General features: G+C 41.4%; 1 protein-coding gene across 1 annotated transcript; it reads right to left on the bottom strand.

Moving 5' to 3' along the window:
- Positions 1-3934: 3934 nt before the first annotated feature.
- On the bottom strand, positions 3935-18020 carry SMIM1 (small integral membrane protein 1 (Vel blood group)). The gene is made up of 3 exons (XM_075604920.1): positions 17747-18020; positions 5520-5655; positions 3935-4719 (listed from the first exon to the last, which is right to left on the bottom strand). Exons 2-3 carry the CDS (start codon positions 5624-5626, stop codon positions 4587-4589), a joined length of 240 nt encoding a protein of 79 aa, XP_075461035.1. The 5' UTR covers positions 5627-5655; positions 17747-18020; the 3' UTR covers positions 3935-4586.
- Positions 18021-20124: the final 2104 nt, after the last annotated feature.

Here is a 20124-nt window from a genome sequence, read left to right as displayed (position 1 = left end):
ACATGCACCTTGTTCTGATTCAGCACTATGCAGTCCAGCTAAAAAATGTAATTCGTTAAAATGTTGACCTTAGAAAGCCAGCCTTGAAAATGTGGTTAGATCGCTCCCAACTAATTACACAATTGAATTATACTGTTGTAATTCACTAAAGGTCATTTTTATTATTCTGCATATGGTGTATACAATACCATTCATTCAATCTCATTCTACCAAATTAAACCTGAATCCCATTGGGAATTGCTCATAAATCACACTCTAACTGTATTACATGGATCAAGAAAGATACCATACAAGCATGGCACTAGCAATTAACATGAAAGCAGAACATACAGTAACATGAGTGCAAATTAAGAAATAGGAAATCATGATTAGCCCTGTAGACTAACAACAGAACAGTATACAATGTAATGAGCGGCCAGTAATAGAGGTATGTAACTTCTTGGAGCAGTGAAAGGCGTAAATGCAGATTCCATGTTGGTGAAACAAAACAAAACATACTTCAGCATTTCATGCTCTAAAAACTTACCATAAGAAAAGAAATAGGACAGTATATAGTTATATTCACAGATTTTGAAAAGCAAAGTTGATAGCTACTTGTCATATATTTTAGCTTACTAGAGCTGTACTGTACCATTAATTCAAATAAAAAATGATGTCTGAAGAGACATAGGTCTGTATGAGCTGATTCTTTGGGGTTTTGTTAGTGCAGATGCAAGGGTATTTGGCGCTTTAGGCAAACCTTCAGCCCTGTGTGTGTGTCTCAAACACACACACACACACACACACACACACTTAACATTCATATTTTTTTAATCTACAGTAAAAAATGTAAATGTTATTCCTAATAGACTTTTTATTACAGTCATTCTCCCTCCCCCCTCCATCTCTCATTCTTTCCCCCTCTCTCATTCTCTCGTCCCGTTCCTCATTCTCCCCCCCATCCCTCCCTAATTCTCTCCCCTTCTCTGCTTCATTCTCAACTCCTCCCTCCTTCCCTCTCGCCCTCAATCATTCTTTCTCCCCTTCTCCCTCATTCTCTGTCCCCCCTCTCATTTTCTCTTCCCCTCCATCATTCTCTGCCATCCTCCCTCATTCTCTCTCCCCAATCCCTCCATCATTCTCTCTCCCCCCACCTTCTCTCTTTCTCTCCCCCCTCCCTCCATCATTCTCCCTCCCCCTCCATCCTCCCTCATTTTCTCTCCACTCCTTCCTCATTCTGACTCCTCTTCCCTCATTCTCTCTCCCCCTCCCTGCCTCATTCTCAATCCCACTCATTCTACCTCCCTCCCTCATTCTCCCTACCCCACCCTCACGCTTCATCCCAGTCCTCACTTCCTCATTCTCTCTCCCTCCCTCATTCTCCCTCCCCATCCATAATTTTCTCTCCACTCCTTCCACATTATCTCTACTTCCTCATTCCCTCTCCGCCCTCCCTCCCATTCTTTCTCAGCCCTCCCTCCCCCTCATTCTACCTCCTTACCTCATTCTCTTCCCTCTCATTCTCCCTCCCTCTCCCTCATTCTTCATCCCAGTCCTCACTCCCTCATTCTCCCTCCCTAATTCTCTCCTCCCTCTCTCATTCTCTCCCCCTCCCTTTCATTCTCTCCCCTCCCTCTTATACTCTCTCCCCCTCCCTCTCTTATTCTCTCTTCCCCTCCCTCCCTCGTTCTCTCTACCCCTCCCTCTCTCATTCTCTCTACCCCTCCCTCTCTCATTCTATCCACCTCATCCTCTCTCTTTCTCTCTCCCCCCTCCCTCTCTCATTCTCTCTCCGCTCTCACCCTCCCCCATTCTTAGAGACGTCACTTTTTTTACACTTTGTCCCGGGTCCCGACTTATCTTAAATGTCCAGTTTTTTTAGACAGCTGGCAAGCGCCCATCACGCATGCACGGCCGGAAATCTCCCATTGTGCATACGCAGTTGTCAAGCGCCCATCGCGCCTGCGTGGCCGGCACTTGCTAACCGCTCATGCGCATGCGAACTTGCCATTCACATATGTCCAATTGGCGCCCACCTTTCGCGCATGTGCATTTGGCACTCACCATTTGTGTATGAATGTGTTGGTACGCAACCCATTCTCCATCCCTTCCTCGCACATTCTGCCTCCCTATCTCTCCTCCTCACACATTTTCTGTCTCCTATTCTCCCTCATTCTCTCCCCCCCTCTCTGTCATTCGCTCTCCCCCTAACACACAGCGGAGAGCCAGCCACAGAAAACACACACTGAACAGAAACACACACACATACATGTCCTTGATTTTATAAAGGCTGAAATAGACTTAAGGCATGATTCTTGGGCATTCACTGATGATGTAAAGATGTACAGCTCAAACCCGTTACAACGCAAATCGCGGCTCCCAATTTTTGTATTTATGAATACTTTACAACACAATTATTGGTATCTTAAATACTCTATTGTACAATGCATACAATTGTACATTATTTCTAACGTGATCTGCTTATAACGCGATGTGATTCTTTGGACCCAAAGCACAGCGTTATAAGGGGGTTGAGCTGTATTTGCTTAAAAATCTTATAAAGACAGATTATTTTCTTGCTTACCGCACAACGTTACAGTTCACTTTTCAGGAAAAAAATCCTAAACCTCCTTATCAAGTACTTGGCAAACACTAAAACAAATAGCCTTAAAGTGTGCTTTTCAGTTGATAATACTATGCTATTTTATTGCTCATGTTAAAAAGTCTTCATACTTTACAACAAAACATTTTTTTACCTCTCGTAGTAGTTGCTCTTCCCCTTTAATCAAAGGCAGTCATATTTACTGCGCTATGCCGTTCTGGGAGACGTGGAAGCTCCTCCATTGTCTTCTTTATACTTGCGCTGTTTTCATCTGTATGTTTGATATATATCAAGCTGACACAATACAGTATATTCCATAACGCACTACAACCATTTTTTATTTTTGTTCATTTACACCAGACATTGTATACAACTTTTTATCTCAGTTTCTTACATCTGATGCTAATCTCTTAAGCAAGTAGGTTAATACAATCATAAGATGCAATATTTAGATGACAGTTAAAAGGGAAAACTGCACCCTTTGCAGATACAAACATTGTTAAATATTTTTGTAATATGCTCCAAGAACCTTTCTCCAAATCACTTGCTGAAGTAAAGGGAACACATTTTTTTTGTACATTGCCCCTATACATTGATACAAATGATTATAACATACAACTTTACAGTAATTTTAATATTATAATGCTCATTTACATCCTCTATACGTCTCCTTAAAAAAAATGGTGTTGAACACAATAAAAAACTCCTGTGGAATCTACATTTTTAATGGTAGTATTTGTTTTTAATGAACACAAATGAATACAGACATATGATTTCTGTTTCTCTATAGCATGCTAATCTTATTTTTTTACAAAAATGTGAGGTGAGCTCAACCCAAAATCTTTGACATAGTTGTATTACATACTGTAAACCCTAGCTCTGCATTATTTACTCAACAAATAAATACATATTTATCTGACAAGTATCAATTCGCAAACTTGATTGTGACTTACTCCCACTGTTCACCCCCTTGCCCTATAACTTTCTCTAAACACAACAGAAGATGAACTACTTAAAACTGTAGTGAGAAGTCACTGTGGGAGAGCACCATACACCACAAGCTCAGTAATAAGTAGACTAGTGATAAATTCCATTTCCCAACTCAGAAAGGGCTCATGGTGCCTGGAAATGTGTACAGCTGATCTGCATTATTACAGAGGGTAGCAAGTTCATTTACAATCAGGGGCAAGCACAATAACATTATTATTGGACAGACATTGCAAAAGTCAAACATTTGGTTTCAAAGTTTTCTTAGCAAAATGTAATCTATCATTGCAGTAACCCCAAAGAAGTTCATGATGTCATAAAATCCCTAATTTTCTGTGTTCATGCCAGCTGTAAAAAGCCAGATAATGTTTTCATCATATTTCTTTATTGTATAATGTCAAGAATAAATTGAACAAGTCTTATTTACAGCAGTCACTGTACATATTGTTTTACAATTTTGGTGCACCTTAGAAATGTTCTTTTGTCTGCATGGACTTCTTTGAAACTTCAGTTCCTCCATGCTGCACACATGCCTAACTGGACTCTTATGGGACGGTAACATTTTTTTGTTACAGTGAAACCATGAACTGTGAGTTATTAACTTTAACTGAATCTATATAAATGTTTTTGTCTTTTAAGATAGGCTAATTAGAGTGGATTCTGATCATAAAATGTCTAACAAAGAGAAACAGATGTATAATTTTCCTTGCACCTATAGATATTTACCCAACAAATACAAACAGCAGGTCTGTGTAATCTGTATAAGATTTTTGGAGGCTTTAAAACACCTAATTACACAGTTGACTGGCATGTAAATGTATTACACTTTTACAAGCTTCTGTGATGTTCTTCTCAGTTGTGTATCTCCTCTAAGCCTCACTAATGTGTCCATGTTTCATGGCTTTCTGCTCCTGTCCTTGATGGAATATGTCTGAAAACTATCTGCCCAATACTTGCGGTGAGAGGGCCCGATTTCTACAATGCAAGACAGAAAACCTGATAAACGGTAGATTGCTTTTCACTGTTGTTTGCATTTGTGAACATAGTAGCCAGTGACATATCCAATTATGAAAATAATCCAAAATAGGGCAAGTCCTCCAATCACTTTGACAGCGATGCCAATCTTCCCTGTGCACATCATGTTGTAGACCCTGGAAATGTGAAAATATGAATTGCAAATTAATGACTTATGTCCTATGTCATGACATATGTTTCTTTCATATCGTATTGTAAAAACTGCACAAGCTAAAGGCAACACATTATTTTGGCAAGTCTCAGTCAGTACAGTTTAGAGACTTAATGAAAACAGGCAGAAATGGAACAAACAAAATGACCTACATCAAAAGGCAATCAAACTACGTTATTTTATACATTTCATATAAAAATAATTTGAAAACCAGAAATGACTCAATTAAAATATATCCATTGATTTTGTTCAATAACTTTTTTGTATTTTAAATAGAAAAAGCCTACTTGTTAAAATACAAAGCAAACATCTCAGGTTTACATCTTTCAACCCAAAGGCTTCCAATTCCAATGCAACATACAGTGTAGGCAGCTCAGGTTGTGATGTGTTTACACTTCCATCCTTTCAAATTTGTTTCCCTCCCTCAGATATTATAGGGTAAAATAAATGTAAAATGCTCTGACATCTATAGATACAAATATTATTCAATTGTAAAATAATTTTTCCAGATCTCGGTAACTTGAGGAAAAAAGTGTATTGTCTGCATACAGCACAGTGGACAACCCCCCCCCCAATATTTAGAAGATGGGGCTAGTTAGTTACCATTTACCCTTGTGTATCTGCTATTGTCTGCTGTTTGACCCCAGCGGACCCAGTTTATACATGCATCCCATAACAAGGTCACCAGGATGTCAATTGTTCAGACTCTCTCTGAATATCTACAAGGTATTATCTTTGCTATGCTCTTTGCTTGGTATAACTTACCTTCTCCATGTTGGAGCTGTAGTGGAAGATGTATTCATACTAACTTCATCTTGGTTGCTTTCATTCCACCTGCTGTACTGAACTCCAGCTGTTTCCTGCGGCTGCATCTTCTGTGCCACTCCACTACAAGGTCAACCTGTAACAACATGTAGTAGAAAGACTTTGCAAGGAAATCAAGGTTTAAACCTAATATCATTAGGCTGATACAACATCTAAATCAAGCAGACTAAAAGCTGGAAATAAGCCCCACGGCTGAAATATTTCTTGCTAGCTCATTCTCCGCCCTCTTGCGAATTATCCAGTAATATAAATGAGGTGAGATGAGGACATATCCATAATTTAATTTTCAGTGGTCATCAGATTAAACACAATGAGCCTGTAATTAACTAGGGAGAATCAGGTGCAGATCCATCTATAAGTATTATGATTATCTTGTATTTGTTTATTCTGCAGTGCGGTACAATGTGGGAAGCTGGGCAATAACAATATATATACATTAAGACAAACTGAAACAATAGAATGTCCCTGCCCCATGGATCTTACAATCATGGGGGGTGGAGACACAATGAATAGTGTGTGTGTGGCGGGAGGGAAGTTGCTTAGTATGGGTTTTGCTTTCCACTTCAGGACTACAATTTTAAAATGAAAGTAACAAAACAAGAAAGACTGTGGAGTGTTGTATACTGTAGGTCTCCTTGAAAAGGTGTGTTTTTAGGGAACTTTAAAATCTATTTCTGGTACGAGTGAGTCTGATTGTGCCTGGAAGAGAATTCCAGAGTCGGGGGCAGCATGGGTGACTTCTTGGAGGCAGGAGTATGAGACCGACGAGAGTCATAGATCATGAGCATAGTGGATACAGCATGTGGAAGAGTACTTGTAATTGAGGTCAGTGATTTGCAGAGGAGAGGTGTTATATATAGTTTAGGTGAACACAAGTATCTTGAATATGACTCTTTATTGTATGGGAAGCCAATATAGTGATTTGCATAGTGGGGACAACAGAATAAAATTCCTGGGTGAGGTGAATGAGCCTGGCAGCAGCCTTTATAATGAACTTGAAAGGGGGTAGACAGCAGAGAGAGAGACCATCCAGAAGCAAGTTGCAATAGTCCAGTCGAGATATATTGAGTGACTAAGAATTTTTGTGGTTTGTTCAGTGATGAAGGCACATATTTTGGCAATACTAAACAGATGGAAACTACACGATTTGGTGAGGAACTGAATATACAGGGTGAAGAAGTTGGAAGAATAAAAAATGATATCTAAGTATCTAGCTTGGAGTATGGGGAGGCTAGTGGAGTCTTTAAATGCAAGTGAGAAATCAGGCAGAGGTGTAGAGTTAGAAATGGAGGAACAGGATAGTTCTGTTTTTGACATATTACATTTCACATAGTGATGGGACATCCATGAGGAGATAGCAAAAAGACAGTGAATGGAGAGAAGGGGAGAAGTCAGGAGAGGAGAGGTAGATTTGGGTATCATCAGCATAGAGGTGGTAGTAAACTAGCGGTCATAGAACAAAGCCCTGAAATATATACAGACACTGGCTGGAATGATCAAGATAATTAGTTTTCAGTATGGGTGTGACAGAAGCATGCTTGAAGGATGATATAAGTGAGCCTGTGCTTAGAGAGGTTGAAGAGAGGAATTAGTGTAGGAATAATAATAGTAGAGAGTGAATGGAGAAGGTGATAGGTGATATTGTATGACTAAAAGTGAAGGTTGTAGAGAGGGATGAAGATAGAAGATGGGAAATGTCTTCCTTAGTACTGTAACTGGTTGAAAGGAAAATAGGGTTGCTTTGGGAGCAAAGTGTGAGATGTTTGTTGTGGGTGGGGGTTGACAGAGTGCAATATCATGTTGAATAGGATAATTTGTAACATATAAAATCTGCTTTGGAGCGTGATTTCCTCCTTTAATGTTCAGCACTGTGGAAGCATCTCTGAAGGTATCGTGTTTTTTCGGTGTGACATGTTTGAGGATTGATGGGACAGTAGAAGCGAGTTGTGGCAGGAGCAATTTGAGAGGAGAGTTTGCAGAGACGTAAGAGAGCTGAGAAAGGTCTGTTATGGTTAGGTAAATTCTGATAGATGTGAGAAGAGGTTGGTGAGGAGCAGATGCGTAACTGGATGTTTTTGCACTCGAGGCAAGTTTCTCCAACTGCGCCCCCCCCACACTTGCACACCACTGAAAAGCAGCACACAGATGCACAGCACACTGACACTCCTCCCCTTCTGACTGATGTTCTGCCGCCCTCTCTCTACTCCCCCTCGTTACTGACTGGCGCTGCCATAACCCACCTTTCAGTCAGTGCTGCAGCCACTCATCCCACACCTCTCACTGACCATCGCTAGTGAAGCCGGATTGGGCGCTGTAATCGGCTGCAGCACTGACTGACATTAATCATTGCAGCGCAGCAACACAGGTGCCAGGGGAGATTTTTGCTCCCTCCCATCAGTCTACACCCAGGGCAGCTGTCCCGCTCGCCCCCACCCTAGTTCCGCCTCTGGTGAGGGGGAAGAGGCAGGAAGTGTTTAATACACGAAACGCGTTGGATTGAATGAGGGCGCATTCTCCCTACACCTATTGAGGTTTTTTATTGCCATTTGTCTATTTTATACCACTCTGTGGTTCGGGACAGTTTCGGGACATTAACCTCCCAAACGGTGACTCATCCACACGCGACTTGGGTCTCGGGCTGACGCCGCTTGATGACGTCACTCGGGTGCGTCTCGTGATTGAGGATAGAGGAACCGGCAGAGAGACTTCCCCTTCGTGGTGGCCAAAACCGGAGAGGTTTCTCCTTTCGTGGCGGCGGTTACTGCGTCTGCATCTTGTACAACAGAGGTCTTGGATTGATCTATAAGAGGTCTGCACTGATTCCACGGAACCTGTGGGAGGAGAGCTGATCCTGGTGACCCCTACTCTAGGACTTCAGAGCACAGAGTGGTAACATGTCCCTAACATGTCTTGCCTAATTTTTACTATATTGATGTACGTGCGATACTCACCTGATAACTAATACAATTTTGTTTATACACTACACAATGAGGTTTTTTGCGCTGTCTCTTTTTCTGTTTTTGCACTAGTTCGGTTTGTGGAGCTACACCACGAGCGCAGCAGCATCACCTCAAATTTTGTTAACAGGTTATCCTTGTTTATTAATCACAAATTTATATATATATATATATATATATATATATATATATATATATATATTCACTAAGAGCACAATTATCACGATTATATGAGCGCAGATCACTTTCTTTTCTATCAGGAAGTAGAGTGAGTAAGAAGGAAATGGTGATAAGAGAGATGGTATGGAGTTAGGGAAATTAGAGAGGGAGCAGATTTGAGAGAACCCACGGTCAAGTGAGTAACAATTATGATGCATAAAGGGTAGATATGAGAGGCAGTTGGGGCATTAGCGCTACTAAAATAAATATTGAAGTCCCCCATAGTGAGAGTGGGGGAGTCAAGAAAGAAAGTGCGGAAGCCAGGCAGAAAAATGATCCAGGATATGGAAGGTAGGTCTTGGAGGTGGTAGATGATGCAGACAGAGCACAGTGAGCAGCAACATTGAATAGAAGGGAGGCAGGGAATGTGAAAAAGGTTGGAGTGGTTAGCAATGCAGGTTATGGATGAACTTGTGGGAAAACAATAGGGTGGGTGAGGGTAGGTTTATGTGTGGGATCAGGGTTTGGAGATATGTCACCACAGAGCAGTACAAAAGATAGAGATTCTAGTGAACGGATTGATGAAAAATGTAAGGTTGGTAGGATGGCAGGTGAGGAGCAGGTGGAGTTCATGGCTGCATACAAAATAAAATGTTAGCTGATAAAATGATATGTAAAACTGGGGTTTTATTGGAGACATAGGGACTGATTCTACATGTCAAGTTAATGGGGAATTGAGGGCAAAAATGGCCTGATCGGCACCTTCGGTACATATAGAATCAGCCCAATAATCTCTTATTTTCTAATTTCCTACAGGACCATAATCCTAAATCCAGAATCAAATAACCACAGCCTAGAGAGAGAGTGAGTGTGAGAGAGAGAGAGAGAACTTTTATACTCCCCAAACTCTCCTTTATATAAAATGTGAACCTGGGATATACTGTATGCTACTATGGATATTTAAAATATATTCAAATTCTCTCTCTTTCTCAAAACCTATACTTTAGGGTCTGGATGAAGCGTTAAGTTAGTTAGTAGCACCTTATGCCCAAAATGGACCTCTGTGGTTCTGGTCCTAAATGACATACAATGGGTTGTTAGGTAGTTAAGATATTTGTATTACGCCCGTAGGTTCATGGCCAGTATGGCTTACAAGGGGCTAATTAGCCTTTTTTTTTTTTGAAAGGCAGATACCAGGTATTTGTAGCATTGCATTGCAATATATACCTGTCATCTTGCTTAGAATATGGCTAATGCAGGCCAGCGTTACTGGCAGCTAGTGCCGGGGTGTTTTATCGCCACGTTAGCTATATGCCAATGAGGGCCCTAAAAGGACATTGTTTTTGCATATATTTCGTTTTGTGGATCTGCGATAAAGTCAGGGAAGCTAACGTCTTTTATCTATTTAGGTAATCTCACATTAGTTGCCCTGATATAACAGAGCTTTGTGGATCTACCCCTCAGTGTCTTTGTTCCCCTCCAAGATGGTTCCAAACTCTCTCTCTTGTAAATCTTCAGGGGTAGCTGAAAATATAAAATACTTTGGAGCCAGTCAGAGTATTTAGGAGCCAGCGTTTTGTTAGGTGGTTAGAGGGGGGGGAGGGAGGTGAGGGCGGCATCTGGCTACCCCACTGCCCCTTCCCACCCGTTGCCGCCTATGTGACACTATGTGTGTATGTCAGTGTGGATGTGTGACATACTGACTCTCACACAGACACACTCTAACACAGACACACACTGACACACTCACAGAGAGACTCTCTCACATCTCGGCAATCGGTTCCAACTAGCTCCACCCTTCTGTCTCCTGCTCTCCGATTCCCCCGGCTTTCCTTACTGACACAGACAGACACTCTCGAACAGACACTCTCAGCTCTGTCTAACTATGCCCCTTTTGATTAACCCCACCCGCACATGCCTGCCTCCTGCTCTCCGATCACCTCACTGAGCTGCGCAGTGGGGACTTTACCTATCAATCAGGTCAGCCATCACTACGTATAGCCTGGTATTTTTCCATCCAGGTATCTTGTTTTCGGTATGTGGGAGTGCACAACCCAAAAAGTAATAAAGTAAAAATTGTGGGAATATATTTGAAGGGCAGATGCTGGAACGCAGGCAGATGACACGCACAGACCAGCAGTGGTGGCGGCGGATGAACCACTGGAAGTTACTGTTCAGAGCAGAGTATCAGCGTTGCCTATATTTTAGAGTCCCATTTTCCTGACTGTGTGCTTCCTATCACTACCAGAACTACTCACCTCACCTTCTACAGGAGTAGGTGATTCTGTAGTGCAGTTCTGCCTTGCTAGTGCAGTATAGAAGTTGTGCAGTGGCACAGATTATGGGGTGTGCATGCGATCTATAACGATCAACTTCCCAGAGCCAGCAGTACAATCTACCCTTCTCCTGGGAGGCCTCTAAGGCAGTGGTGGCCTTTTAGGCAGCAAGTGAATATAGATATCCAACTGATCTAGCAATCTCTTATCGCAACAAGAGAGAGAAGTGCCTACAGATGGGACACTACCTGAATTTCCAGAATGTCTCATGGAAAACCAATTCCTTGCATCCATTGCACAGCACCAAACATAGTAGCAGATGTAGATGCTATTGAGAATGGTGCATGCAACTCCTGTATTCAAACTTCTTCTTCTTTAAAACTTACTTACAAATACAGCTGCACTTGAAACATCCTAGTAACCTACTCACATTTTTGTGAAGCTAAGGCTTCGCTTATAGTGCCGGCGACAACGACGCGACATCGCGTCAAAACAAATGCATTGCCGCCGTCGCGTGCGCTTATAGTAAGCGTGACGGGACGGAGCAATGGCTTGATCGCGATCGCTTGAAGTAATCTCAATTTGATTTTTCCAGCGACCGCAGCCTGATGTCCCCATCGCCGTCGCCGGCACTATAAGCGTAGCTTTAAACCGTGGATACAGTGTTTTAGTTTCAGAGAAACAGCATTACATACTTGTAATCCATGGTATACACAGAGACAGACTTTGGGGAGGAGCAGATAAAATACCATAGCAACTTCATATGAGAGTAGTACTGTTCAGATAATACTGTTAATTTCAGCTGTTTATGGAAAAGACCATAACCCACCTGCAATCTGGATCACCTCAGCACTAAAAGGCCTAATTGTTAGTAACTAAGTATAGATTAGAAAGTGGGCAATTATAGGGGTTAGTAGAAAATGTTTGGCTAACATTAAACACATTATTTAATAACTAGCTACTAAGCGAATTTTAACGAAATGAACAAAATGCTGACATTTTTTACACAGAGTCATAGTCAATTTTGAATGGTTCGATGGCGTGTCAGAGCACTCCAGTAGTTGGACTGTTAAGTTGGCCTGCTAAGGTTGAAACATCTCTCTGTTCTACAAGATCATGGGCAGCATGTATTATCTGACTTTGCCTTACTGCAAGGAAGTAGAATTTATTATGAGACTATTACATGATACGTAAGAAGCCTGAGCCCAGAATGGCGAGATTTGAACAGAAAATATAGTCTTGATCTTTCACCTCAGTGGCCTAAAAAAATAAAAATGAGAATCTCCAAATTGTTTAATGTATTTTGTCTGTTCTTCTGTAAGTAGTGATATGTATACTTACAGTAAGTTGTACAAAGAAGAATGTATCCCATATACTGACAGTTGTGCCTGCTATGCATTACAAAGCTTCTTTGGCAGGAAAGGGATTAGGATAACCTGAGATGATGTATACAGATATAGTCAATCGCTGCGAGATGGTGTGATGCTAAATGTCTGTTTACACTCTTAGCTTTAGATTTAAGGAGTACACCAAGGAATGTTGGAATGTGCTTTGGTAGAAAAATCCTGGGGATTTATTGGAGGAATTTAAATCTACAATATCATTGAAATGTTTAATGCATCTAAATTAGCATCACTGATCCTGTGGGCATAGTTTTAATGAAGTGAAATCACTCACAATGGGACATTGTCTTCAGAATTGTCTTATATGTAGGTGTCCAAATGTAGACTCAGAGCTCCAAAACTTTTGCAGTTAGAATCTCATACAGAGGTGAAAGATCAAGACTACACAACTTTAGTGCCAGATCTTATTCAAACATTATGACAAACAGTGTTCGTGAATTGTCATAAAACCTTTTAAATGTCCAGAGTCGTGCAGCCTGGATGACCTTAGGTCAGGTGTACGAAGCGGATAGCCATTCGTGAAACGCATAGGGTAGCATTGCACATGCACAAGGTTGTAAGGAAGCCAAGGACCGAGCCCAGCAGGCAGAGGAGAGCCCAGCAGGCAGACGAAGAGCCCACACGTCATGCCGATACGTCATCGCGTAAGCATCACGCGATCGTGGAAGTGCAACACAGCGCGAGGAGACAATACGTAGCCACCGCAGAAACCTGTGAGCCAGCTGAACCTCAGTGCACGGACAGAGGCCTGAGTCATAGGCAATTGCAGAAGCAGGTACTACGTGGGAAGGCAGGACGGAGCAATCGCTGAGACCCGCGAAGCATTTGGATACGTGGACGGTCTGAGAGTGTCCAGAAAAAGGAGGACATAAAGATTGATGGTCTGAGGGTCCAACTTCACTGGATAGAAGATTGGAGGCTCCAGGCTTGAATCTACCTACTTACACCACATTTAAAGCGCATTTTAAATGTAACTTTGTGAGTGAGATTCTTATAGTCTCTGTTTTATTATTGTTTTATGTAGCCCTCTTACCCCCACCCTAAGTGAGATTGAGGTGGGTAGGTGTATCTGACTACTTAGTGTGGTGCTGTACCTGTTTGGCAACCAGGAGGGCTGAGCTTCTGCCACGGGGAACCTGGGGTGAATTACTCTTACTACTACTATATGGTGCAGCGCCTCCACCTGCGATGGCTCCCAGCAGAGCGGGAGTTGTTCCTCGCAGGACACATACAAATGAACACATACACCAGATGTGAAATAGCAAAGGGCTTTACTGAACATAACATATATCTTAACGCTCTAATGTACTGACATAACTCTATGATAATATCTTATCACTCCATCCACTGAAGACACAACTAGCCACACACCTCGCAGGGCCTTGTACCCCACACCTTATTCCCTGAGTCCCAAGTGTCCCAAGAGTTATGCAACCCACCCCTTAGGCGTGATCAGTGCCTGTGTGGTACCGGTAATGGTGGTGCACTTGGTGACTGTACCTGCCGAGTGTGTCCACACTCGGTATGATGAATCTTCACAAAGGATCCGCTGATCCTGCGATGAAACCTGCCTCCGCGTGGGGTGATGTCCCGCCAGACGTTCCCACCGTGAAGACTGTCTCTTTCCTGAAGAGGTCTGTTCCCAGACCAAACTTGCCAGGCCACGTGCACACAGCTGTGTCCCTGTGTAGGGGCTACTTGCCTCCCTACACGCAGAGCTCCTTCTCTAATGTGACAGGTCCCTATCCTAGGGCCTGTCCCTGTGACCACCCACCCTCACTAGTGGGGAGTCAGAGCCTCAGCTCTAGCCTGGGGATTTCTTGCCTAGGGCAGAAGCTCGCAGCTCTCTGCCCCCTTTCTTTCCCCCTCTGTATCCTCAGTCTGACTGCCTCATGTGCTTCACAAAAATGTATCCAATTCCCTGCTGCAGAGAATCTGTCAGCCTTGGTGGCTGTCTGACTGCATGTGACAGGGATCATAGGGCATTCCCCAGAGGCTGCTGGGAGATGTATAGTATACAAATCTCTTTTCTATGAGGACCGCGTGCGCGATCTCTCCTGCGCCTGTGCGAAGCTATAATGGCCGCCGCTACGCTTAACTGCGCCTGCGCAACTTCCCAGAGCTCCTGCACACTTGTAATGGCCACCCCTACCCTTGCCAACCTCTGCACATTGCGCGAACCTCACGTCACAACCAAGATGGCGGCGCCCACCGGGAGAAGTCGCTGTCCCCTTCCCCCACTGCCACAGGGGTAAGACAGGGGGCAAAGGAAAATCAGGGATACCGGGAGTGACCTCCTTACACTTATAAAGTTCTATACGTATTGAACCATTATGGTTATCCTTTTTTTTTCACATGAACAATCCTTTGATCCATGCATCAAGGGAGAGTTTGCCTTTGCACAAGGGAGAGTTAAGTGTTATACCATTTCCTGCTAATTCACACCCATGAATTTTGGTGGTAACAATATTTTCCAGTATATATTCCGCACAGGGATGATATAATTGATACTAATATAAGAACAAGCATTGTTAGACCAACCTAGACATCACTTAAATAAACACTATTATTAACACGAGGGTGAAGGTATTCAATAGACGCTATTGCTATTATATATATTTATTCATAGAAAGGTGTCACAAATTTATAAACACAAAGAATATAAGTTGAGAAAGCTTATTTTATATTTTATTCACATGTTCACATAACACTGTGCACAAAACCGGAAGCCCAGCACCAAGGAGGATCTCTTCACTTCAAGAATCTCATACCTAACTGAAGAGTCAATTCCAAAGAAGCTTGGATCAGGAATGACTGCAAAAGGAGATGTTCACTTCATATACATATCCATAATAGCAAATAGCACTAAATATGCTGCTCTTACTGCTAATAAGTGGTTAAAATATATGAATACTAAGGGGCATGGAGTTCCACTACTTTTTACTTGCAAACCTAAAGCACATATCTATTTTTTATTTAGCAAACAAAGAATACCAGGCCTCATAGTCATCAAAGCAAGATCGCTATAACACCCTTGAATGGGTGATATCTACCATTGAAGTCAGTGGCGGATATTGCCGATTTGGGTGCTATACAGTGGACCGTGCTTTGATGACTCTGGGGCCATCAGTGCATTAGCATATCTTTCATATTTCCCTAAACCAGCTTCATTCATCCGATTATCCAGATTGTCATCATACAATGGTTTCGCTGCAGTCGAGGATTCTGGGTAGTAATATACAAATGAATGCCGAGTGAGCTTGTCACAATGAGCATTCTAATTCTAACCTACTAAACATCCCATAATATACAATTACATAACACACAGAGAAAACAGATATCCAACTAAAGTTGGATATTAATAGGGCTGGCAGCCAGTTTCCGGGTCTGAGGTGGCCAGTTAACCCTCTAACATGGGACGCCGTCTTAACATAGAGGCAATGACTGGGCGTAACCTTTAATATACTGTACGTCACAGCAATGTGACAGAGATGTATCAAAGGAAAGAAAGTACAAATAGAAGTTTGTTTTGATGCTTTTCTGCTTGTGTTTGAGTCAAATGTATGAAAGATTTCCATACATTTGATGCCAATTGTATCCAGAAAAGTTTACACCACCTCAAACCTAGCAGATTTTTTTGACGCAAATACAAGATACAAAAGTGACGCACAGAGACGCAAAGTTTGCTACATGTCATTACAATCCATGCGTCATGTAACTCCTCCCCAATCCTCCTATTGTCACTCCCCAAATCACAAGGTGGCGCAAACAGCGGAAAAACAGCAGAGCAAAGACCTCGAAACATTGACGCAAGATGAAAATACCGCAATTTGAGTCCATTTTTGCTCCAAATGTGCTATGATACATCACCCGCTGAGTTTCAAATGAATGTGTCATAAGTGATACACCCAATGCACTCAGCAAATATGGAGCAGAATTTATAGAACAGGCGCACATTGACAACTATAGTTTCCAGTGTACAATATGTATATCCTTTGCACAAAAGGGACGGTGCAGCCTTTATACTGATGCGTTAACTACATAATGCAATTTAATTAATGTATTTGGTTTATTCCCATTTAAAACAAAACAAGGAAAGTTTACCTTAACCCTTGTACACCACAGGTCTTTCTGGCGGTACAATTCACACATGCAGAGTTTAACACATTATTATTGTATTGGTCCAATCTATTCCAAATTGTTGCATAATTATTGATCATAAATATCTTGAGACTAATTGAGATTGAGACTAACACTGACAATTTCCATGACTTTCTGAAGGGTAGAATGACAATTCTTGATGCTTCTCTTCGCGTTTCTAAAGCGTGTTGTTTACAGTCAGAACCAACCAAATATTGAAGTCTGCTAGATTTGATAAACTATGGAAACTGATGTAGAAGATATTTTGTCAAAAATAATCAACAGCAAAATAATGACTTCCTACTGGAAAAAAAAGTAATTTTACACTATCAAATTGTGTTAAGTGATGCAACATAAAAAGTAAGGAAAAAAGTGTTTTTAACATTACGCTGCTAGAGGGTCAGCATTGCATAGGAATACGTTGCTGACCTGATAGTAATAGGGTTAAAGACTGAACTTTTAACCACATGTTACAAGCCGCTCTGGCACCGATGGGGTTTACGCGCACCCCAGTAACTCATTAAATTATATTTGCTTATTCTATTTCGTACAAACCAGTACTCATTCTCTATAGAAGTACTACAAATAAAAATACCACTTGAGAGCACATTCACGTCTCAGACAGGTCTGCAACCCTGCTTTTCCCCATGATCTCTTAATATACTGTGCTTCAACTGAAGCCAGGGATTCTGGGAAACGAGCACACGGTGTCACCTTTTAGAGGTGGTCAAATTCTTATTGTTCCTATCTAACAATCAGACCACCAGCTACTGAATTATCTTAGTGGACAAAATACCTTTTTATATCAAGTCTTATCCATAAAGCAACTTCCACTGGCAGCCTCACTCCGTTTATGTAATGCTTATCTTGTACAGACATAACTAGATTTTGCACACATATTCGTTATTAATGTATAGCAAGCTTTTAAAACTGGCCGCCCAGCTAAGTGCAATATAATGCAAGTTAAGGTATTGTTAATACAGCGTTAATACAATGCTTGCAAAATGTGGTCTTTAAATGTATCTAAAATGACATTACCATAATCTTGTGGCCCTTTAACTCCTAAATGTTTTCTGATCTGGTCCCTTTGGAGAACTAGCCCTGATCAATAGGTTCTTTCTGCAGCTGAGGACATTTCTTCACATTTCAAATCCTTCTTTAGTTTTGCTGGGAGATTTCACAAGACACTGAAAAAATATAACTTACCTTCTGGTTTTAAGAAGACAACTTACCTCCTGAGTTTAGGAAGGTGGGTAATTGTGTAATGAAAACTCCTTCCCAGTTAGGAGGAATGTGTGTGCACGTCCTGTAGTAGTTTAAAATGTGGGTAGCAAAAAAAAGAAAATAACAGATTCACATGACAAAGCTTCATGCACTGCTCAGCTGACTGTGTAGTTCCTCTCTGGAAACATTCCAAACCCTTCCTTAGAAAACTTACACTTCTCTGTATAAACCAATGAGGAGGCTGGGAGCTGCAGCTTGTGTTGTGCAATAATGGGAGGATATGAGGGAGAGCAGGAGTGGGCAGGGAATGGAATGAAGAAGGGGAGCTGGAGAGGGGCAAAGAGAAATGCAGCAGACTGCACACATAAAGAATTACAATACAACAGGGAAACCTTACTCCTCCTCCATTATACTGAGAACTCATATCTCAAGTTGCATGTAAAATGTTTTAAGGTTGTGTTGCTCAATAATATTATTAATCTCAAAGATTAACCCTCTCGATACCAGTAAAAAAAAACTTGGGACTCCTTGTGCCTGCAAAATTCAATGTAAAGTACAGCTCTGTGTACACTGTCAGTGCTACGTGTCAGGGGTTACATTTTTGGACATTCCGTTGACTACGCATGTCCTCTGCCCTCAAACACACAGTAATAAGTAAAAGGAGAGGGATTTCATGACAGTCTCTATGTGTTTGTTGGTGGATAGGGGGAATTAGAGGCATTTTCACCTCTTGGGGCTATTGATAATTTGCTATATGCATGTTTTCTATAAATTGACAGTTGTAGATGTGTGCTGTAGTTACATTTAAAATTGCTTACTATTCCATTATTAAATATTACAGTGGAGGCGAATATTAATCTATTTCTTTGACATATGAATGTGATTCCAAGTTTTCGCTTTTAATTAACAAGCACAATTTCAAGCTGAATGCAGCAAAGTACAGCTAATTAGGGACACTCCGATAAGGAGAAAGACACTGGGTGTGCAAAGCTGATAACATTCTGGGTGAAGCAAAGGTCATGAAAAATTCCCTTTCAGCCCAATAAATATTGGCCTAACATGCAGAAAATATCCTTTGCATTAATATGGAACCATGTATTTATGTCAGCTTTATAAACATTGGAAAGTGACTATATAAACAACACTCTTAATGTCTTGTTGGATCGGTCCAATTTAACACTTTTTTGAAGTATTCCAACAGATCTACAAGAGTTAGCAAAAGGTATCAAATCAAAAAATGGATATCTTCATGCTGGCCACTTGTGGGTTGAGTTAAGAAACAAAACATCAACATAAATCTCCTTTATATTGGTCTATTTATTCCGTCCAAAGTACAAGGTGGATCAAAAGAAGATCCAAAAGATTGCTCCACTAATTGCACTCTGTTTATTTATCAGGTATCGTCTGGACAAATGGTCCATGCAATGACGTGTTTCACGTGTCACCACGCTTCTTCGTTTTACAAAGATACATACCTTATTTTGAGATGTCTCAGTAGATATAAGCTACCTCACCATAGACACATTATTAAATGTGTTTATAAGTTATGAACTTGGTATTTGGAGCATATATTCTACCTAACTCCTGTAGGGATTTTAAATAATATATCTGTAAATAAAGGCACAGAGTCACTTATTATTTTGATGTAATAAAGTTGTATTATTTTATTTTAACTGGGTTCCTGATTTAGCTACAATAGTAAGCCATTACATATATTGAGAATATGCATGGACCATTTGTCCAGACGATACCTGATAAATAAACATAGAGTGCAACTAGTAGAGGAATCTTTTGGATCTTCTTTTGATCCACCTTGTACTCTGTATACCTATCATCATGCACCATATCATGTTAAACACAAGTACAGAAATAGAATTGAAGGAAGAGCGTTTTTTTCTATAACATATCTCCCCCTATTCCGTCCAAAGAAATGTTTCAACAGATGTCTTCAACAGATGCTGCATTTGAGGCTCCTCCAGCAATAATTGCCATTTAAATTCCCATGACGCTGACAGGAGATCAGGACCAACTTTCTAGAATGTTTTCCATCAGAATGGGACATTCCCTTAAATCAGTGCTCCTGGCTATACATTGTTTATTTATTTTGAATAGGTTTGAAGCATAGGGTCTCCGGAGCTGAACCACGTTGGTCTCAGATCCGGGGACCCCCTGCTTCCCGAGATACTGACAGTACCTCCGTAGGTGCTGCCGGTAACTCTATGCAGTTTAAAGCTCCCACGTCACGTGGGCCAATGGGAAGCAACAGATTACATCATGGTTCCCATTGGGCCGCAGGTCTTTTAAACTGCAATATTGATTGCCCAGGTGGGGCTCCTACCGGGAGTCCTCCTTCCTAGAGGTATCTCAGGAAGCAGAGGTTCCCTGA

This window comes from Ascaphus truei, chromosome 6, assembly GCF_040206685.1.
Source record: "Ascaphus truei isolate aAscTru1 chromosome 6, aAscTru1.hap1, whole genome shotgun sequence".
Lineage (NCBI taxonomy): Eukaryota > Metazoa > Chordata > Amphibia > Anura > Ascaphidae > Ascaphus > Ascaphus truei.
Note: the sequence above shows the minus strand (reverse complement) of the source record. Positions and strands in the feature narration are given on the sequence as shown.